Source organism: Carcharhinus amblyrhynchos, chromosome 2 (genome assembly GCF_965287045.1).
Source record: "Carcharhinus amblyrhynchos chromosome 2, sCarAmb.v2.hapA, whole genome shotgun sequence".
Lineage (NCBI taxonomy): Eukaryota > Metazoa > Chordata > Chondrichthyes > Carcharhiniformes > Carcharhinidae > Carcharhinus > Carcharhinus amblyrhynchos.
Window position 1 is genome coordinate 127,059,786 of NC_137325.1, and position 23,553 is coordinate 127,083,338.

The 23,553-nt window shown below is 44.7% G+C and overlaps 1 protein-coding gene across 1 annotated transcript in view; it reads left to right on the forward strand.

The window, feature by feature from the left end:
- Nucleotides 1–23,553, forward strand: part of adarb2 (adenosine deaminase RNA specific B2 (inactive)) — a 665,338-nt gene that overhangs the window by 388,774 nt on the left and 253,011 nt on the right. Inside the window, exon 4 of the mRNA XM_080217455.1 lies at nt 4,027–4,991. Coding sequence (XP_080073581.1) covers nt 4,027–4,991 — 965 coding nt within the window. The remainder of the gene's footprint in view (nt 1–4,026; nt 4,992–23,553) is intronic.

The following is a 23,553-nucleotide window of genomic DNA, read 5'->3' on the forward strand; positions in this document are numbered from 1 at the left end:
ACTTCCTTCTCGGCAACAGTTTTTGAAAATTCTTCCGTGAGATGATTGGCATCACTGATTGGCCAGCATTTATTGCCCCATCCCTCATTGCCTTTGAACTGAGTGGCTTGCTTGGCCAATCAGGAGCAAGTGCGTGCTTCCTGGGACGGGGAGGGTCCTCATCTGAAGCCAGAGAGCAAAAGAGAGTAGAATTGTTGAGGAGCTTTTTGGGGAGACCAAGTACAAAAGGCTCACAGAGACACTAGTTCTGGTTGAAGACAAACTGTATTGCCCAGGCCTGGTCCGCACACATAGGAGAGCAATTTGAGGCAGCACAAGTTACTCTAAATTGCATTGCTATTGGTATTACAATTATACGATTTTCAAAAGTCATTTGCCTGCCTCCTCTGCTCATCCTGCCAGATGGCAGCCAATTATCATTAGTATAGCTCGTTATCTTGGCCAATAGAAACTGGAAGCAGGAGTAGGCCATTCAGCCCTTTGAGCCTGCTCTGCCATTCATTTTGATCATGGCCAATCATCAAATTCAATATCCTGACCCCCCCCTGCTCCCCATATCCCTTGATCCCTTTAGCTCAAGAGCTATGTCTAATTTTTTCTGGAAATTAGACAACATTTTGGTCTCAATTACATTCTGAGGAAGTGAATTCCACACATTCACCACCCTCTGGGTGAAGAAATTTCTCCTCACCTCAATTCTAAAAGGTTTCTTATCCTCAAACTATGACTCCTCGTTCTGGTCTCCCCCGCCATCAGAAACATTCTTTCTGAATCTACCCTATCTAACGCTGTTAGAATTTTATAAGTTTCTATAAGATCCCCTCACACTCTTCTAAATTCCAGTGAATATAATCCTAACTGACTTAGTCTATCCTCATTTGACAAACCTGCCATCCTAGGAATCGGCCTGGTAAACCAAAGCAAAGGGATGTCCTCCCTCTATAGCAAGATCACCCTCCCTCAGATAAGTACATCAAAACTACACACAACACTCCAATGTGGCCTCACCAATATCCTATACAATTGCAGTAAAACATCCCTATTCCTGTACTCAAATTGTCTCACTGTGAAGGCCAAAGTACCATTTGCCTTCTTTACTCCCTGCTATACCTGCTCAGGCCATAGCACAGATTTAACCTAACACAGATCCCTGCAGAACCCCAAAAACACTCTACTGTCTGATAGCATGGCAATATATAAATAAATTTCTTTCCCCTTGTCTCCTAGCAACTCTTTAGCAGGAAGTTGTATTGCTCTATTCATTCTCCTGTCTGGGATAGTTTGGACTGGTATGAGGGTTCCTTCGCTTCCCTCAGTAGCTATATTGTTTTCAAAGAATGTGATTCTTCTTTCTTACCTTTCTCCCATCGCATTTAGAATAGTGTAATGCTTTAAATATAGAATATATATTTTCAAATATACATGTTTAAATTCTCTAACAGTGGCTATATGTGTTTCTATGCAAACAATAACTTTGTAAATCCAGATACTTTGTACTGTTACTATGTCATATTCGCTCTATGCTGATGTATTACCCTTTCAGTCCTGGGCTATCCTACACCCTCTCTGACAACTTCCACATTGTCCCTTACATATGTTATATTAGTTAATGGACTTTATGTTATTGGAGCCACACTGATTGGAATATGCCTCCCAATTTACTACACTTATAATCAGATCAAATCAATGTGCAATAAAAGTGATAGCTAGATTCTGTTTCTACAATCAAGTCCATTTACTTCCATACACTGATACAAAAGACAATGCCATGCTTTCCCATAATAATGGGTCAAAACCTACTGGACTTAAACAACAGAGCTCACTGGGGGCACCAGCATTTCAGTTTTACTGAGCCTCCCCAGGAAGAATTTGGGCGGCATGGTGGCACAGTGGTTAACACTGTTGCCAGGGACCCGGTTCGATTCCAGTCTTGCTAACTGTCTGTGTGGAATCCCACATTCTCCCCATATCTGTATGGGTTTTCTCCATGTACCCCAATTTATTCCATTGATCCAAAGATGTGCGGGTTTTGTTGATTGGCCATGCTAAATTGCCCCTTAGTATCAGGGGGATTAGCAGGCTAAATAAGTGAGGTTACGGGGATAGGGCCTGGGTGAGATTGTGATCGACGCAGGCTCAATGGGCTGAATGGCCTCCTTCTGCACTGTAGGGATTCTGTGGTCTGGTTTGACTGCCGATTTTCCCACTTCTCACTCAATCCCCTAGTTGCTTGTCAACAGACAGGATTGCCAAGACATTGGGTGCGAGTTATTTTTCAAAGGAAACAAGACAAATTAGCAATTGTTTAGTCTTGGAGAGAGATGACATCCGTTTAGCGCATTAGCTTCTTTATCAAACTTGTGAGAATCTGCTTTTCTTAAAAATAAAAACCTACATGAAATGCAGCTCTGCTCTCAAAATCCCTCCTGTTGAAAAACTGTCAAAAAAAACTTGATGTGTGACAGAGTCTCCACGTTGCCCTTTCTCTCTCCGAGCACGTCACCCGCAATATTTCCATAAGTGCTGCAAACGATCCGTTTAAAAAGAAACAGATTCTTGCTGAAGCCTTTTGTTTGTGTATTTGCCTTTGTTTTCAGTGTATCGCGTTGCAGTTAGGGAGATAGACAACCAGCCCCTTCCCAGAGCAGTGCCAGTGACCACTGAAGCGAGTAGATACTCCAAGTGAAAGTTATGCTGACGCCAACAGTAAGAAGTAATCCAGTTACTCTCATTCTCTGCAACAAATGTCAAAATCGATTAAAATCATTGGGCTGAAGCAGATTTGCCAGCTGTTGGTGAGGCCCGCATCCTCTGGTCGTGAAGCACTGAGGAAGAATTCTGACAGAAAGCTGCGAATCAGCACAGCCGCAGATTGGCTCGTACTGAGCATAGTTTGCAGACACGTCCACTTCCTCCATCGATTTTCGGTTCATCTGCAGCCAGACTTTAAAGAGAAAATGGAATGTTGTGTCCTGTAGGGTCAACATCGGTTGCCTTCTGCCGGGGAGGTGGTGGTGAAGTGGTAATGTCACTGGACTAGTCATCCAGAGGCCGAGGGGAACGCTTTGGGGGTCTGGGGTCCATGGCGGAATTTGAATTCAATGAAAATTTGAAACTAGAAGTCTAAGGGGAGGCGATGGCCTCGTGATATTATCGCTAGACTATTAATCCAGAAATTTAGCTAATATTCTAGGGACCCAGATTCAAATCCCACCACGGCTGATGGTTAAATTTGAATTCAACAAGAAAATAATTGGAATTGCAAATCTACTGATGGCCGTGAAACCATTGTCAATTGTCAGAAAAACCCATCTGTTTCACTAATGTCCTTTAAGGAAGGAAATCTGCTGTCCTTACCTGGTCTGGCCTACATGTGACTCCAGAGCCAAAGCAATGTGGTTGACTCTTAACTGCCCTCAGGCAACTAAGAATGGGCAATAAATGCTGGCCAGCCATTAATGCCCATTTTGTTGTCGATTTTATTCAAAGTGAACCAATTTGTTCACAGAAGCTCCCTTGCAATGTGATGTAGCGTACAAACATCTCACTTACTGTCCTGTCTGGAGACAATACACGTCTCCTTAACCTATGTTTAATGTTATCTCCACTCACATTGTCTGCACCTTTAAGACTTGAATAGCAGATTCGCTATAAAGATTCACATTCTAATCAGTATTCTGTAAACTGTGTGTGCCTTTATATGTCCTGTTTCTGATCAGAACTCTCCACTCACCTGACAAAGGTGTTCCGAAAGCTAGTGGCGTTTACTACCAAATAAACCTGTTGAACTTTAACCTGGTGTTGTAAGACTTCTTATCGGAGCTTACCCACAGGAGCTGCAGCCGTTCAAGAAAGCAGCTCATCACCACCTTCTCAAGAGCAAATATGAATTTGTAATGTACCTCTTGAGGGCAGCTGATTCTGCGAACGCCGTGTATAAGAAGCGTTTCACTTCAGCAGGGACAGAAGGGAAATGTAGGTGTTGAATGCACACTAACTAAACCATCTCCTTTTGTGTTTCGATAGGCACCAGCAGTGTCGAGGTCAAAGAGAATCGCAACGTGGGCAACTTGTCCTTGGAGGATCACGCACGAGAGTCGAGTGAGCGTCAGGTCTTCCTCTGTACCGATGTGGCTGGAAGAGGGGCAGCGGCAGGCCTGAAAAGGAAAAGGCCGCTGGAGGAAGGGAATAACGGGCACATGCACCCCAAGGTGCAGCTGAGATGTAAGAAGTTGTCGTGGTCAGTGACACCAAAGAACGCCCTGGTGCAGCTGAATGAGCTGAAGCCAGGACTGCAGTACAGGATGGTCTCGCAGACCGGACCAGTGCACGCACCCATTTTTGCCATCGCGGTGGAGGTTAATGGCCTGCTCTTTGAAGGCACGGGACCCACCAAGAAGAAAGCCAAGATGCGGGCTGCGGAGATGGCCCTGCAGTCTTTTGTGCAGTTCCCCAACGCCTCCCAGGCTCACCTGGCCATGGGCAACTGCGTCAACCCCACTGCAGATTTCACCTCCGACCAGGCTGACTTCCCCAACACACTGTTCAAAGAGTTTGAGCCTTCCGCCGCTCAGGGGGACGGCTTGCCTCGCTGCGGCCCCGCCGACGGCGACTTGCGGTACAACGGCTGCAGCAGGCACGGGCGATTACTCTGCCACACGTTGGACCTAATGGTCCAGGCCACGCAGACCAAGCACAAGACGGCGTCGCCAGCGGCAGCCGGCAGGAAGAACCCGGTGGAGATGTTAAATGAGCTGCGCCCGGGGCTCAGGTACGCCTGCCTCTCGGAGACTGTGGAGAAGCACGTCAAGAGCTTTGTGATGGCAGTCAGAGTGGACGGGAGGCTGTTCGAAGGCTCGGGGCGCAGCAAGAAGTTGGCCAAAGCCCAGACAGCACAGGCTGCTCTGCAGACCCTCTTTAACATCCAGCCGGCGCCCAGTGGAAAGCCTTGCCATGTGCCTGGCAGGAAGAAATGTCCTCATTTACCACAGGTGAGAGTTGGCTGCCAGCTCTTGGCAGACCTTGCAGATTGTTGGCCAACCTTAAGTAACCTTCCTTTACACAGATTGGTGGGCGGGAGAGAAATGACATGAACCCATCTTTGTAGTTGCGATAGCCGAGCAAATTAATGAAAGTTTAATTCTGCTGCAGTGCAATTTTCTTTTAAAGACAGATTTTGAAATTTCATTCTCAGTGAAACAATAGTGTAACTCCGCAAAATATGTATTAAACAGACACTTTCTGATTTTAAAAAATCCTATTTTTTATGGATATATAAAATTCATATGGGCGTACGTATAAAATGATCGAATATTCCTCAGAATTTACTTCAGTGATATGTTTTATATATTCATACATAAATATATATATATATCTTTCCACATTCTCATTCCCATACACACTAATTCTGATATATATTAAACAAACCCATTGAAATAAGCACCGCAGAATATTGTGATAAAATAAAAGAAAAATACTGCAGAACTGAAACCAATGTAGAAAATGCTGGAAAGTCTCAGCAGGTCTGACAGCATCAGTGGAGGGAAAGTAGAACCAATGTTTCAAGTCTGGCTGACCCTTCATCGGAGTGAAGTATTAGATCACTCAAGGCTGCTTCAGGCCAGCATTATAAGTTCTTTTTAGAAAGAATGGGCCTTAAAAGAAGGTTCCCCAGTCCCCGAGCAGTTGTTTGAGGATAGACAGTGACAAAGAACAGCTCAGCGCTGCCTCCTGTCAGAAACTCACTGCCCAGAATTCAAATCTAATCAAAATTATTACCACAGCAAGTAGTTGAGGCCAGAGTGTTGTCTGATTTCGAGAAGAAATTAGATATAGCTCTTGGGACTAAAGGGATCAAGGGATATAGGAGGAAGGCAGGATTAGGATATTGATCAACCATGATCAAAATGAATGACGAAGCAAGCTCGAAGGGCCAAATGGTCCACTTCCGCTTCTAGTTTCTATGTTTCAATGAAACTGATCAGCAATGACATCAGAATGGCAGGAAATTGGGAAGGCATCCTGGTGCCATAGAGGAGAAACCACCCTGGTGTAAGCCACAGTGGCAAGGGTGGGGAGAAGTTGGGAGCCAACGTTGGGCTGGGGAGAGAGAGGAAAGGACATGACAGGGTGTAGCCTAATAATTCCATTGCAGGGACCTGAAGAGCCCTCCTGTTCCTCCAGGCCACCGTGGACTGCTTTACGAATGGAAGCCGACACTTCTTCTGGCTGCTGTGCCACCGCTTGCTCAGTCCCACCTCACCACTCAAGCCTACCCCGAGTTTCACCAAAAATACCATTATGGTGCTGAGGCTTCACTGAATCATGATCTTTGCATCTCATTTGGGCCCCAGCCGAGCTGTAGCCAGAGCCTCAAACTGCTTGAAAGGTGGTAAAGATAAAATGCCATCAGGCGGAAATGGAAAGCATATGGCCCAGTAAGCCATCCCAGCTGATTCTAACCCCTCAGTTAAATTCAGTCCCACTTTCCCCTCCTCTCTGTGAATCTGGCTTTGTTTCCAGAAGGTTTCCTCACACTGATGGTAGGAAAGGCTAAAAGTGGGTCAACTGGTAGGGCAGCACGGTGGCAACAGTGGTTAGCACTGCTGCCTCAAGCACCAGGGACCCAGGTTCAATTCCCGGCTTGGGTCACAGTCTGTGTGGAGTCTGCACGCCCTCCCTGTGACTGCATGGGCTTCTTCCCAGTGCTCCAGTTTCCCCCCACAGTCCGAAAGATGTGCAGGTTAGGTTGATTGGCCATGCTGGATTGCCCCTTAGTGTCAGGGGATTTGCAGGGTAAATACCCAGGGTTGTGGGTATCGGGCCAGGGTGGGATTGTTGTCGGTGCAAGCTGGAAGAGCTGAATGACCTCTTTTTGCACTGCAGGGATCCTATGGTAGTCAGTCAGCTGCTAGAAGGGAGTGTGTAAAAGTCTCAGGCAAAGCTGAATAGCATGATACCCTTTTCTCCAGAGAAATGAAGGCTGACAGGCGACCTGTGGGAAAGCTCTTTAGAATTATGAAAGGGTGTAGAGAAGTTATTTCCACTTGTGGAGAGGAGGAGTCCAAAACTGAGAGCCGTAGCATTAATAAATCCAGCAAAGTAGTTCAGGAGAAAATTCTTTGCTTAAAATGTGGAACTCGCTGCTGCAAAGTGTGGTTAAGATGAATAGCGTAGTAGCATTTAAGGGGAGTCTAAGTAAGTACATGAAGAAGAAAGAGATGGGAGAATGTATAAATGGGCTGATTGACGTGTGGTCAGGGGGGCATCAACACTGAAATATATCTGCTGGACTGAATGGCTTGATCCTACGCAGTAGTATTCAATGTCACTATATTCTGAAAAACCTCCAGGAAAGGTTGTACAAATAACACTGAACTTGGAAAGGCAATTCTAGCAGGTGGGCTGCCATCTTTGACATGTGTAAGTGACAAAGGTCAAATTAATAAATATCTGATGTTTCAAGGGTTTTATGCAAATGTATGTGATATGCTTATTTGCTTTGTAACGATTTACAAGCCTTGTAATGAATGTTCTTGTTTTGGTGTCCAAACACATCCCATAATGGTATCTTGTCCAAATATGCATTAACGCAGTCCAGCTTGTCTGCCGAACAGTGCCCGCGTTTGCCCTATAATGCATTGGCTGTGAAGCGCTTCTGAAAAACCTGAGACGCAAAATGCTTCTTTGTCCTTTCATTCCATGAAAACATTATTATGTTTAAGATCATTCCTGGCGCTGGGACTTCAATCACGGCCTGTCAGCCTCCTGCCACTCAAATAATAGGAAACCTGTGGTAACACATGGGAGACTGCGTCCCAAAGATGTGGAGCTTTAAATCAGTGTGATGGTGAAGGAACAGGAATGGCCGCTGAACTGCAACAAAAATACAAAGCTCCAGAGGAACTTCCTTCATTGCTTCCCCAGTATTGATCATTGACAGCACTAAAAAAATAAAGTGCGGTTAGTCACATTTTCTCTCAATTGTTTTAGTGAGAGAATCAGATCTACAGCATAGAAAAGGCTCTTTGGCCCATCGCATCTTTGCCAGTCAAAAACCACCACCCAACTATTCTAATCCCATTTTCCAGCACTTGGCTGCCTTGGCTTTGCAAGTGCACATCTAAGCACTTCTTCTCCACTGTTATGAGGGTCTGTTCCTCCACAATCCTTTCAAGCAGTGAGCTCCAGCCAGCCTCTGGGTGAAAAAGCTTTTCCTCTAAGACTCCTGCTCCTTACCTTAACTCCATGCCCCCTCATCATGGATCCCTGCACCAAGAAGGAAACTTTATATCTGCCCTGTTTTCTACACTCCCTGTTCTCACTCATTCCTTAATGTCCCAGCTCTGATTTTAAGATCATATCCCCATGTTCTTGATCTCCCCCATGTGTACCTTATCAAATTCCTTAAACTGTTCAAACAATCACTCAAGGGAATGCACCCTCCACAGTAATGATCGAATTGAGGCAGTGAGTCATTACTCAATATTACTGAGGTGCTAACACATCCTCTCCTATTTCCAATGGGTGATAGTTACAAATTTCAGTTCCACATGCAAGCAATTCTTTTTTAAAATTATTTATTGGAGTCACGCAGACACAAGGAGAATGTGTAGTCTTCGCAAAGACAGTGACTCAAGCCAGGAATTGAACTCAGGTCCCTAGTGCTGTGAGGCAGCAGTGGTACCCACTGTGCCACTGTATTGCCCGTATTCCTGCTTATACATTGCAATATATTTTGCCTTAGCGCTGAAGAAGTGATGCTATTCAAAGATAGGTAGTCCTAGCCACCATTTGTCCTTCAATTAACGCACCAAAAAACCCTAGAGTGACAGATTATATTCTTCCTAAAGTCCATGCTCATACACATGTATTCCTTGGTAGGCTGAAAGCCAAAGGCATTAATAACAGGTTTCTCGCGATAGGTGTATGGTTTTGGTGGGAAGAGGGAGGATATTAGTGAGAATTTTGAATCCATGCAGTTTAGCTAGTGAAAAGCATGTACCTCCCTGTTCCCTTGTAATTAATGCCGTCTTGCCAGTTTCTGGATATGGTGAACACAGCTGTCTAAACGTAAAATGCTCATTCTCATGAAGTATCGCTTTAAATGCTGACACAAGATGAAATGTTCAAGCTGCTTAACCCTATAACTACTTGAACAAAGGAGACTTAAATCAACAGATGAGTCAATAACGACTAGGGGCAAAGAGCTTGTACATTTTGTGGTCAATTATGTGTGATAAGTAATTCATCTCATTAAACCCTCGGGCCACTAGCATGAACACAATTGGCATAATGTATTCAGAACACATGCAATTATTTCCCTTACTGCCTGCAGTAAACCAGCCTTAACCATAAAGCTAATAAATCCCAGTGAACAGATCCTCGCAGTATAACATAGTGCTTTATATTGTGCTGAAAATTATTGTGCAGGCGTATCATACTGTATGGCTTATGTATGGGATGGTTGACAACAGTAGTGCAAGCTTGACTGATGATAAACAATCTAAAAACATCCCATTCAATTCTTTCTAGATGGATGAATGATTTTTTTTTCACTCACAGGATGTGGGTGTCACTGTCTGGCCAGCATTTATTATCCATTCCTAGTTGCCCTTTGTGGGCAGTTGGGAGTCAACCACATTGCTGTGGTTCTGGAGTCATATATAGGCCAGACTGGGTAAGGATGGCAGATTTCCTTCCCCAAAGGACATTAGTGAACCAGATGGGTTTTTCCAACAATCGGCAATGGTTTCATGGTCATCAGTATGTTCTTAATTCCAGATATTTTTTAGTGAATTCAAATTCCACCGTCTGCCCTGGCGGGATTTGAACCTGGGTCCCCCAGAACATTTTTTCTGGATTGATAATCTAGCGATAATACTACCAGGTCACATATAATGAGGAGGCGAATGTTCTTTCAGATCTGGACTTAATGTTCTTTCTGACAGAAAAATAGCAAAGGGATGACAGGAATCAGTCAGGTCATCTTGCACATCAATGCCTCAAACTTAAAATTTACTTTGAGTAGACTTTAACGTAAGACTTGAGGTTCCATAGAATCCAAGCACATTCCATATTGGAAATACAGAAATTTTATACTGATGGATCTTTATTCAGATGACTTTAATGGAACTAAACAAATGTCAGACTGGATGTAAATCAGACTGCTGACTCACTATGATGAAGGGTCATCCAGGTTCCAAATGCTGGCTCTATTCTCTCCACAGATGCGGTCAGACCTGCTGAGATTTTCCAGCATTTTCTGTTTTTATTGCTGATTCACTATCACTGGTTTGCACGACTGGTCTGAGGCCCACTTCACCTTCAAATTCTCTTGCAACTTTTCAAAAGTGAAATATATTGCTCCGTATGGCACAGAGACATTGCTCTCTTCAATGTCTCTCTGCATATATCTGCTGAGATTGCTAGGCAGCTGTGTACTGACTCTACACGGCTCTCAGCAGTACTGATCTCATGGATTTCCACTGAACGTTCTCATCAGGTACATTGATACACGTGGATGCCTTCAGGAAACATCGAAACTGTTGTGTACCTAGTAAACCCTCATGTTTTTCTCTTTCCAATTTTCTTCCCTTTCCTAAAGAGGCTGACTCTCACGAGGTGTCAGTACCCTGCCTACTGACCATGCCTAGAGAGTAAGGCCCCATTATTTAACAAGGAGGGAATGGTGAGGGCCGGTTCTGTGACACCACAGGTTCTGCTGAGTGGAATAGCAGCTGATTATCCATTACTGTTTCCCAGTCATTTCCAGCCACATTGAGAGGCTGGCTAGCTGTTGGGCTGGTAAAAGAACAATTAGCAAAGGACAGTACAATACAGGAGCAGGCCTGCGCCGATACGTGGTTTCCATCCCTCTGTTCGCCTCCCATTCATATGTTGATTAAGGTACATCTTGTGTGTTGCTAATGTGCCTGCTTCCACCACCTCCTCTGGCAATGCATTCCAGACACCCACAACCCACAATTATGCACCAAGTACTTATCCAGGCACTCCGGTTTCCTCCTACACTCCAAAGATGTGCTGGTTAGGTGTATTGGCCATGCTAAGTTCTCCCTCAGTGTACCCAAACAGGTGCCGGAGTGTGGCGACCAGGGGATTTTCACAGTAACTTCATTGCAGTGTTAATGCAAGCCTACTTGTGACGATAATAAATACATTTAAACTGAACACCTTGTTTAAAACAAAGCTAGGGGGTGTGGATAGTGTTTTGCATTCTTGAGGGACAGGGCCAAAAAACGCTGAGAAGGTCAGCTTCAAAGAGATTGGGGTACCATTTTTACCGGGCGTCCCAATCTCAACATTTACAAAAAGGTCCCATCACCGCCACAAACATTGGGACCCCCGACCCACTCCATTGTTGCGATTTTCCCTGGCCCATCCATTAATGGCCACCGGCAATCTCTCCCCTTTCCCCATCATCATCCCACCCCCTGGCCTGGCCCCCAGGCTGGGCATGAATGTGATTACATTGCTGGCAGGGTTGGGGAGGTGAGAGGTGTGGACTCTCATTCACAACTCTCCCCTGTGAAAATCCCGCAATAGAATATAGAACATAGAACATTACTGCGCAGCACAGGCCCATAGGCCCTCGATGTTGCGCCGACCAGTGGAACCAATCTAATGACCCTCTAACCATAGAACATAGAACAATAGGCTCACTATACATTGAGATAGAACAACCATAGAACATAGAGAGGGATGGTCCTCTCATGAGAATTTCCAGCCACAACTGAATTCGTGTCCGCTTCAAACACTCTCGGAAAATTATTCCAGCCGTTGTAAGTGGCAATCAATTCTCTTGGCGTCTGTTGTCATGTTATCTTCACTTCAGGCCTACATAGGAGGCCACACCAGCAGCCCACTGGCGTGGGATTTACAAGGTCTTTGAACATTGTAAGACCTGTTACAAAGTCTTGTAACATTGTACAGAATAGGACAGAACTTCCCAGAATGTTCTGGAATTATCCTCTCCCCACCAATGCCACTCAAGCTCCTCCCCACCCTTCCTGAGACGGATCCTCCCCCACAAATGGCTGCATTGAACAGAAGGGAAATAATCCCAATGGTCAAGGTTTCCAACACAGGCCCAGTTTCTATCCCAAACTGTGCCATCCCTGAAAGAAAAGTGTAGTATTTCCACCCTCCTCGACGCCTGAAACTTCAACCCAATTATCTTTTCACTTGCTGGTGATATCATCAAGACAAAAAAAAACTAATCCTTTTGTATCTGCTTTCCCTTCCAAATAAGAAAGAAACAGTTCAGCAAGCTTGTGTTCCTTCTGAATAAATGAGTGTTTAATCAAGCTACAGCATTGAAAGGCCATTCCAGTCAGCGGCCCCCCACTTTTAATTTCACAGCCTTCTCAACCAGCCTTTCAAAACTGCTGTGAAGACTGGTAACGGGTGCGTGTTTGAACTAAGCCTGAAAGCAGCCAAGAATCAGCAGGATGGTTATGGAGCCAAGTTGCTTTCATCCTGATCAGCGTAGTGTATTAAATGGGACAGGTGTCGGACAATGTATTAGAGCATTGGCGTATTGTGCAGCAGAATGATAGAAACCACATAGGTCCCAGGGGGTGAGTCTTCAATCTCAGTTCTGTGTCGGTGGGGACTCGATGGGCCGAAGGTCCTCTTCTGCACTGTATGTTTCTATGAAATTGATTTTCATTCATTCGTGGGACATGGCCGTCGCTGGCTGGCCAGCACTTATTACCCATCCCTAGTTGCCCAAGGGCAGTTGAGAGTCAGTCACATTGCTGTGGCTCTGGAGTCACATGTGGGCCAGACCAGATAAGGATGGCAGATTTCCTTCCCTAAAGGACATGAGTGAACTAGATGGATTTTTTCAACAAGCGACAATGGTTTCACAGTCATCAGTAGATTCTGAATCCCAGATATCTTTTATTGAATTCAAATTCCATCATCTGCCGTGGCAGGATTCGAACCCAGGTCCCCAGAACATTAGCTAAATTTTTGTATTAACAGTCTGGCGATGATACCACCAGGCCATTGTCTCCCCAAGCAGGGCTGTTGAAAAGAGTAACTCCCTTGTAGGCAGGGTGGGAAAGTCACTGCTGACAACCTTGTTTATTCTTGTCAAATGGAGTGTGGTATTGTTAAAAGAATTATTCTGAAACTGCTGGACTATTAGCCAGGAAGGGTATGAGTACTGGGGTTAACAAGGTGAAGGGGAGAGGAACAAATATTTTTTTAAATGTCATCGAAGAATGAAGCACGGATACCAGTTCCGAGTTTCTACTTCCAAACTTCGATCATTATGAAGTGCTTCAAAAGGTTAGCCATGGCACAAATCAAATCCTGCCTCCCAAACTGTCTACTGCCACAACAGGGCCATAGCAGACACCATCTCCCTGGCCCTGCACTCAACTCTGGAACACCTGGATAACAAAGACATCTATGCCAGACTCCTATTTATTGACTATAACTCAGCCTTTAACACCTTTTAATATCACAATTCATATAAAACTCATCTCCAAACTCCATGGCCTGGGCCTCGACACCTTCCTCTGCGACTGGATCCTGGACTTCCGAACCCGCAGACTGCAATCAGTGAGGATAGGCAACAACACCTCCTCCACAATCATCCGCAACATCAGTGCCCCACAAGGCTGTGTTCTCAGCCCCGTATTATACTCCTTATACAGCTGTGACTGTATGGCCAAATTCCCCTCCAACTCAATTTTCAAGTTTACTGATGACACCACCATAATGGGTCAGATCTCAAACAATGACGAGACAGTGTAGGAAAGAGATAGAGGCTAGAATGCTACCACCTTGCCCACCATGGAATCACAGCTGGTGAGGGTCCGACAAAGGAAATTTCCATTGACCTTGAGTGGGAATATCCTGTCTTGCTCGAGCAAGGCTGTAAAATCTCATCCAGAGAATCTGGTGAACTGGTGCGACGGCAATAATCTCCCCCTCAATGTCAACAAAATGAAGGAGATAGTCATTGACTTCATGAAGTTAGTGGAGGACATGCACCTGTCTACATCAATGGGATGAAGTGGTAATGGTCGAGAGCTTCATGTTTCTGGGTATCCAGATTACCAGGTGTCCTGGTCCCTCCATGCCGATGCTATAGTTAAGAAAGCCTGTGACTGTCTCCACCTTCTCAGGAGGTTAAGAAAATTTAGCATGTCCGCTATGACCCTCACCAACTTTTACAGATGCACCACAGAAAGCACCTTTCTGGTTGTATCACAGTTTGGTATGGGCCCCTGCCCTGTCCAAGACCGCAAAAAAAACTACAAAGTGTTGTGAATGAACCCAGTCCATCACGCAAACCAATCTTCCATCCATTGACTCTTTCTACTCTTCCTGCTGCCTCAGGAAAGCAGCCATAATAATCAAGAACCCCACCCACCCCAAACATACTCTCTTCCACCTTCTTCCATTGGGAAAAAGATACATAAGTCTGACGTACCAATGACTCAAGAGCAGCTGCCGTCAGACTTTTGAATGGACTTTCTCTACATGCTGGCTATGATGGTAACACTATATTAGAACATAGAACATAGAACACTACACCACAAACAGGCCCTTCGGCCCACGAGTTGCGCCGATCACATCAACACCTATCTATAACCCCCAATCCCATAAAACCCCATATACTCATCCAGAAGTCTTTTAAAAGACCCCAGCGAGTTCGCCTCCACCACCACTGATGGCAGCCGATTCCACTCACTCACCACCCTCTGAGTGAAAAACTTACCCCTAACATCACTTCTGTACTTTCCTCCCCGCACCTTAAACCTGTGTCCTCTCGTAGCGACCATTTCAACCCGGGGAAATAGCCTCTGAGAATCCACCCTATCTATTCCTCTCAACATTTTATAAACCTCTATCAGGTTTATATTCTATTATATTTTATAAACCTCTATCAGGTCTATATTCTGCACTCTCTCCTTTCCGTCTCAACATACGGAGTGCTTTGCCTGTACAGTGCACAAGAAACAATGCTTTTCACTGTATACCAATATATGGCATAGAATCATAGAAACCGTACAGTGCAGAAAGAGGCCATTCAGTCTATCGAGTCTGCACCAACAGCAATACCACCCAGGCCCTATCCCCGTAACCCCAAAAATTTACCCCATTAATCCCTCTAATCTATGCATTCATGGACACTAAGGGGCAATTTAGCATGGCCAATCAATCTAACCTGCACATCTTTGGAGTGTGGAAGGAAACTGGAGCACCCGGAGGAAACCCACACAGCCACGGGGAGAATATGCAAACTCCACACACAGTGACCCAAGCCAGGAATTGAACCCAGGTCACTGGCACTGTGAGGCAGCAGTGCCAACCACTGTGCCATCGTGCCCCCCCCAACCAGGCGTGACAATATTAAATCAAATCAAAACAGAGAGGCAGGAAATCAGGTTATAAGGACTTAATAAAAATCAAATTGGAGCACTTGTCGACTTCATGTGCGAACAGGATACACTGACACGTTAATTATTCCTGCAAAGTTACGTCAAGAGTGAATGGTTAAGTGCTGCTCAGAAAGATAAAAAAGAACAGTGCCACGGTTGCAAGTGAGCAAGGAGTATATTACAGCATCCCCATAAAAGCTCAAGCTGTTGTTGGCCGGTACATATCTCATCATGCTGAGGAATGGGGCTGCCGTGTACTCAGCTATCAGTCACTGCCGAGGCTCCAGCTCGCAAGACTGGCTGCCTGCTGTTGTCACTGTTAGTGTGCCATCAGGCACCAGTGAGGGCCCCTGCAGGGCGCTGGCACTTGCACGAGCTGAGACATTTGTTTGTTTGTCACTTTGTTCTGCCATACTGTGTGTGTTGGTTTGGCAGAGTGGAGGTGTAAAAGAAACATGTTACAGTGTAATGGTGATGAAATATTCTGTTTGTCAAATGCAGCTTCTCATGTTGCTGACCGGCTAGCTGGAGCGGTGTGTGATGCCTCTTTGACTTTCGAGGTTCTGCCTCTGCTAGAACCCGGCTCCTTCAGATTGCCACAATAACAACAACAGTTCATATTTATATAGTGGCACGGTAGCACAGTGGTTAGCACTGCTGCTTCACAGCTCCAAAGACCTGGGTTCAATTCCGGCTCGGGTTACTGCCTGTGTGGAGTTTGCACATTCTCCTCGTGTCTGCGTGGGTTTCCTCCAGGTTCTCTGGTTTCCTCCCACAGTCCAAAGATGTCAGGTTAGGTTGATTGGTCATGCTAAAAAATTGCCCCTTCGTGTCCTGAGATGTGTAGGTTAGAGGGATTAGTGGGTAAAATATGTAGGGATACAGGGGTAGGGCTTGAGTGGGGATTGTGTTCGGTGCAGACTCGATGGGCCGAAGGGCCTCTTTCTGCACTGTAGGGTTTCTATGATTCTAGCGCATTTAACAGGGAGAAACATCCCATCATGCTTCACAGGAACATAGGGTGGCACAGTGATTAGTAGTGCTGCCTCATAGTGCCAGGGACGTGGGTTCGATTCCTGGCTTGGGTCACTGTCTATGTGGAATCTGCACCTTCTGTGCATAATCTTCTTCTGGGTGCTCTGGTTTCCTCCCACAGTCTGAAAGACGTGCTGGTTAGGTGCATTGGCCATGCTAAATTCTCCCTCAGTGTACCCGAACAGGCGCCAGAGTGTGGCGACAATGGGATTTTCACAGTAACTTCATTGTGGTGTTAATGTAAGCCTACTTGTGACACTAACAAATAATAAATAAACTTCATAAAAAATAAAAGTGGCACCAAGCCACTTCTGGAGATATTAGATGACTACAAGTTCAGCCAAAGAGACAGGATTCAAAGAATGCTTTGGAGGAGCAAAGCTAAGCAGAGCGGACTGGGACAGGTATTCCAGGACTTGGGATGGATGGCAGCTGAAACTATGTACACCAGTATGGAGCAATTAATATCAAGGATACACGAGATGCCAGAATTGGAGGAGCACAGATATCTCGGAGGGCTAGAGGAGATTATGGAGATAGGGAGGGACAAAACCATGGCAGAATCAAAAAAAAATAAACATTTTAAAATCCAGACTTTACTTGGCCAAAATAAGTCCATAAGATGGAGGAGCAGAAGTAGGCCATTCAGCCCATTGAGTCTCTTTGCCATTCAATTGGATCATGACTGAGCTGATGTGAATATCCTCAACTCCACTTTCCTGCCTCATTCCCATAACCCTTAATTCCCTTATTAATTAAAAATTTGTCTACCTCAGCCTTGGACATACTTAATAACCCAGCCTCTATAGCCCCTTGTGGTAAAGAATTCTACAAATTCACTACCCCATGAGAGAAAAAAATCCCACCCCCATCTTTGTTTTAAATGGGCAATCCCTTATTCTGAGATTATGTCCTCTGTCCCTAAACTGTCACTCAAAAGGAAACATCCTCTCAGCATCTACTCTGAAGTCCACTGAGAATCCCATATGTCTCAATAAAGCTGCCTCTCATTCTCCTAAACTGCAATAATCCAGGCCCAATGAGTAGATAAAGAATTTTGATTTGCACCCATTACTTGGGCAGCACACTGGCACAGCGGTTAGCACTGCTGCCTCACAGCACCGGGGACCCAGGTTCAATTCCAGCCCTGGGTGACTGTCCATATTGATTTTGTACGTTCTCCCCATGTCTGCATGGGTTTCCTCCGGGTGCTCCAGTTTCCTCCCACAGTCCAAAGATGTGCATGTTGGTACATTGTCCCCTCGTGTTGCAATATGCGTAGGTTGGGGGATTGTTGGGATAAATATATGGATATAAGATGGGTGGGTGAACCGGAGTGAGATAGTCTTTCAGAGAGTGAGTGCAGACTTGATAGGCCAAGTGGCCTCCTTCTGCATTGTAGAGATTCTTTGATTTGTGACTATATGTGGTTACAAATCATAGAATCTTTGTGCCTACAAACATTTCCAATGTCAGTTTCAGTTTGGTGCCAGTTGGAGAAGACCTGTGTCAGAAAAAAATTGTCAAGCATGCTGGGCAACCAACCAGGTTGAAGAATTCTCACAAACAGAAAACCAGAGAGTGAGTAGCAGATGCTATGAGTCACATGTTAAATGGTTTTCTTGGGACAACATAAAGACTGGGACATGCCTATGTGCTTAAGGTAGAATCTGAAATATCGCAAACACACTTCTAAAAAACTATTGTTTTAAAAACCTGCAGAGTTTTTATTATTGAATATAGGGAATGACACTGGCCATTTGTAGAATGAATTTTTCAGGGCTGCTAAGGTTGCACAGCAATGATAATGACTGAGAATATAATTAAAAACTGAGTTACACCTCATTCAACAAGCTTTAATATTTTCAATGTTTTGTTGCATCAAGAGTTGTGTGCAAAGAGTTGAAGTTCATGTCAAATCACTGATTCTGTGTTAATTGAATCTACGAAGACAGCATCAATGCACCCTGTGGAGGTGCAAGATATCACTGAGAGCAACTCGCAGCTTTCCAATTTAACCAGATGTGTGCACTCACCAAAAGTTGTCATCATTTTTACACAGTGCTAATGATTTTGTCAGCATTACAACTGCATAATCCAGGCCCTATGAATCCCAGAAGACACTATGTGTAACAGACTAAGCTCATCAACAAGTTTATTAATAAATAGCATGATGGGGACAGTAGTGAGCACTGCTGCTTCACGGCTTCAGGGGCCCCGGTTCAATTCTGCCCTCGGGTGAACGTCTGTGTGGAGTTTGCACATTCTCTGCTTGTCTGTGTGGGTCTCCTCCAGATGCTCCGGTTTCCTCCTGCAGTCCAAAGATGTGCAGGTTAGGTGGATTGGCCGTGCTAAATTGCCCCTTAGTGTCCAGAGATGTGTAGGTTAGATGGATTAGCCATGGCAAATGTGTAAGGCTACAGGGATAGAGTGAGGTGGAGGGCCTGGAGCAAGTTAACCTGTCAGAGAATCAGTGCAAACTCAATGAGCCAAATGATCTCTTCTACCCTGTAGGGATTCTGTGATTTTATGATTATATTCATAAGCAGCCACTACTGATGAGGGATCAAACATGTCCAGAGAACAGGTTCCACTGAGTCAATCAAGTCAAATCAGTCAGACAAGCCCACGTGAATTCTTCTTCAGCTATTTCTCAGTAAAAAAGTGCACAAACTTGTTCTTCCATGACAGAAATAAATATTCATAAAAGCAAAATAGAGGCAAGAATAGAACATATTGCCCATTGAGCCTGCTCCACTATTTAATACAATCATGGCAGATCCAATGTTCCAAATCCACTTTTCCGCCCTCTCTCTGTACCCTTTGGTTCCCTGCGATCCCAAAAATCTGTCTATCCCGGCCATTGGTGGAGCATCCACAACCTGCTGGGGTAAAAAATTACAAAGATTCACCACCTTTCTCTCCTCATCTCAGTCCTCAATGATTATCATCTTATCCTGAGACTATGGCGATTAAAAGTTGATGAAACGTAATTCATTTTTCATACTGATGGCAAGACAAATCTAGTTGCTAAAACACAAAATTTGCTGTTTTAGATAGATATATATACAATATAGATACGTAGCTGCAAATCGTGTATAGAACAGTTATTTGCTTTCAAAGCTGATTTATCAGATAAGGTTGAGTAGTTTTCCAACTCTCTGGGATTGTCAAAACAGCATCCAGGAATTAAACTTTAATCTGTTTTGAGAAACCAGGGAGAAAAATCACAGCGACACCAAAATATATTTCATTTTCTTTGAATGTATTTTCTTTATCAGTTGTACACATATTGAAGATGGGGGGAAAAAAATTGGCTGTTTGACTGTAGGGAATGGTTGAAGGTCATGTGTTGAGGCTCGAGGAATGTCTCCCATCAGAATTGACATCCCTGAGGCTGGCAGGATAAATGATAGCAAAAATATTTTCAACTCCCAACCATTGACTCTGTCTACGCTTCACGCTGCCTCGGAAATGCAACCAGCATAATCAAGGACCCCACGCACCCCGGACATTCTCTCTTCCATCTTATCCATCAGGAAAAAGATACAAAAGTTTGAGGTCACATACCAACCGCCTCAAGAGCAGAGTCTTCCCTGCTGCCATCAGACTTTTGAATGGGCCTACCTCACATTAAGTTGATCTTTCTCCACACCCTAGCTACGACTGTAACACTACATTCTGCACTCTCTCCTTTCCTTCTCTATGAACAGTATGCTTTGTATAGCGCGCAAGAACAATTCTTTTCACTGTATGCTAACACGCGTGACAATAGTAAAACAAATCAAATCAAATCAAAAAGGCCTGAGAATAGTCACACGGGATGTTTGAGTATTAACATAATCCTCTCGATTTTGGGCAACTTGACATCAGTTTGGTCTAATAAGAGTAGAAGTACTGGGTGAGATTCCTTGGCTTCCCAGTCGTATGGTTCCTGTCGGCAGGAGGTGGTGTGTTTGCTAGCGGTGGGATTCTCCGGTCAATTCCCACTAATATCACCCCATGCCAGCGGGAAACCCACAGACAGGGGTGCGCAGCCGGTGGGACCAGAGAATCCTGCCGGCGTGAACGGCCGGAGAATTCCGCCCATTGTATTTGCAGAGAGGCAAAACACTGTTTGCCATGATTCTCCTGACCTTTCACCTCTTAAAGAAAGCTTGCTTACAGACACAGAGCGACATGTCTCTATCGTGTCTCAGAATATAATATTAAGGGTAAGTCTCTTGGCAGTGTGGAAGATCAGAAGGGTCTTGGGGTCCAGGTTCATAGGACGCTCAAAGCAGCTTCGCAGGTAGAGGATGTGGTTAAGAAGGTGTACTGGCCTTCATCAATTGAGGAATTGAGTTTAGGAGTCAGGAGATAATGCTGTAGCTGTATAAGACTCTAGTCAGATCCCTCTTGGAGTACTGTGCTCAGTTCCGGTTGCCTCAAAACAGAAAGGATGTGGAAGGCATAGAAAGGGTTCACAGGAGATTTACAAGGATGTTGCCTGGATTGGGGAGCATGCCTCATGAGGATAGGTTGAGCGAGCTCGGTCTTTTCTCCTTGGAGAGACAAAGGATGAGAGGTTACCTGGTAGAGGTTTATACGATGTTGCGAGGTATTGATCAAGTGGATTCTCAGAGGCTTTTTCCCAGGGCTGAAATGGCTGCCACAAGAGGACACAGGTTTAGGGTGCTGGGGAGTAGGTACAGAGGAGATGTCAGGGGTAAGTTTTTCTCTCAGAGGGCGGTGGGTGCGTGGAATCGGCCGTTGACAGTGGTGATGGAGGTGGATTCGATAGGGTCTTTTAAGAGACTTTTGGATAAGTACATGGGACTTAGTAAGATAGAGGGTTACAGGTAAGCCTAGTAGATAGGGACATGTTCGGTGCAACTTGTGGGCCAAAGGGCCTGTTTGTGCTGTAGTTTTTCTATGTTTCAGTGTTTCTATGTCAAATCTACAGACCTGCCTTCCGAACAGATTCAGTATAGTTACCTTTCCAACAAATTCCAGAAGGAAAAACCAGTTTGGACCAGTAATCCTATTTGCCCATTTTACTGGTGTTCCATTTTAAAGTATATAAGACTAGTTCAGACCAGTATTCCTAGTTCATCATTTTATTGTTTTTTTTCCTTCTGGGATGCCTTCTTCCTGCATTCCATCCTGTGCATTGAGTTGATGCTTTTAAACTGTGTGCTACTGATTTGCTTAAGAGGGGACCTGATAGAGGTGTATAAGTTTATGAGGGGCATAGGTGGGGTGGTTAGAAAGGAACTTTTTCCATTAGTAGATAGGTCAATAACCAGACTAAAAGGGCTGAGTGGCCTACTACTCCTGCTCCTAATTCGTATGTCCATGCCTATGTTTGTAGTTTCACAATCAAAGCCATCGACAGCTACTTTGAATCCAAAGTTTCTAGTGCCCAGTTTAGCTGCAGCCTGAATGCAGAGATGGCCTTTGATACTGACAGCTTATCAGCATGACATTAAGTACAGACAATCAGAAGATTTTTGTAATGTCAGTGCAATGTGGGGATTACCATTCCATCAGAAGTAAAGCCCAACATGGAAGATAGATTTTTCTTTTCACATGTAGATGACATTGGTAGAAAAGCTCACAGGGAGCATGTATTGTCAAGGGTATATAACTATATTGCAAATGGTTGTCCAACACACATACTGGATTTAGAAATCAGCTCATCTTTTAGGTCAGCATGGTGGCACAGTGGTTAGCACTGCTGCCTCAGAGCTCCAGGGACCTGGGTTCGATTCCCAGCTTAGGTCACTGTCTGTGTGGAGTTTGCACATTCTCCCTGTGTCTGCGTGGGTTTCTTCCGAGTGCTCCGGTTTCCTCCCACAGTCTGTCTGGTTTAGGTAGACTGGCCATGCTAAATTGTCCCTTAGAGTCCCCAGATGGATATGTTAGAGAGGTTAGCAGGATAAATATGTGCTATTACATGGTAGGGCCTGAGATTGTTGTCAGTGACCTCCTTCTGCACTGTCGGGTCTCAATGATTATGCACAGGAATAAGTTGTCTGCTGATAAACATTATATTATGTGGGGAAGCCAGAGTTGTCATTTCTGAAAGATACAGTTGCCATGTGATCTTAGTGATCAACGCTGAGAGCTGAGCTTGACAATGTGTCTGTCTTTAGCGGCCAGGTTCAAATAAGGGCATGGAAGACACAGGGAAACAGAGTAGACCATGCCAAGCTGTAGAAGCCACCAGAAGCAGCTTTGCAACAACGGAAAAGACCAGCTAGGGGCGGCGCATAGATGGTGCAGGACCTGAAGGGCAATTCATTATGATCAATAGTCATGAACAGGGGGTTGAGGGGTTTCTGATTCATCAAATAACTGACAAACATCCAGATATTTTGCATGGATTTTTGCTGGTCACGGGTTCCCAGAGAAAACTGTGTCCGACAACAGAATTCAGTCCTGTTCAGAAGAGTTTGCAAAATGCATGAGAATGAATAGAATAAGATGCACTGAAGCTCATCCTGGGAACTGTACTGAGATGGATAGTAGGAATTAATGGGTCCTTTTCAAATTGGCAAGCAGTAACTAGTGGTGTGTCACGGGGATCGGTGCTGGAACCCCAGCTATTCACAATATTTATTAATGATCTGGACGAGGAAAAAAATGTAACATCTCAAAGTTTGCAGTTGATACCAAGTTGGATGGGAGGGTGAACTGTGACGAGGATGCTGAGATCCTTCAACATGATCTGGACAGGTTGGGTGAATGGGCAAATCAATGGCAGATGCAGTATAAATTAGATAAGTGTAAGATTATTCACTTTGGAAGCAAAAACAAGAAGGCAGATTACTACCAGAATGGCTGTAAATTGGGAGAAGGGAGTGTGTATCTGGGTGTTCTTGTGCACCAATGGCTGAAGGTAAGCATGCAGTTGCAGCAAGCAGTAAAGAAGGCAAATGGTATGTTGACCTTCATTGTAAGAGGTTTCAAGTGCAGGAACAGGGGTGAGTTGTTGCAATTATACAAGGCTTTAGTGAGTTAGAATATTGTGTGCAGTTTTGGTCTCCTTTTCTGAGGAAGGATGTTCTTGCTCTTGAGGGAGTGCAGTGAAGGTTTACCAGGCTGATTCCGG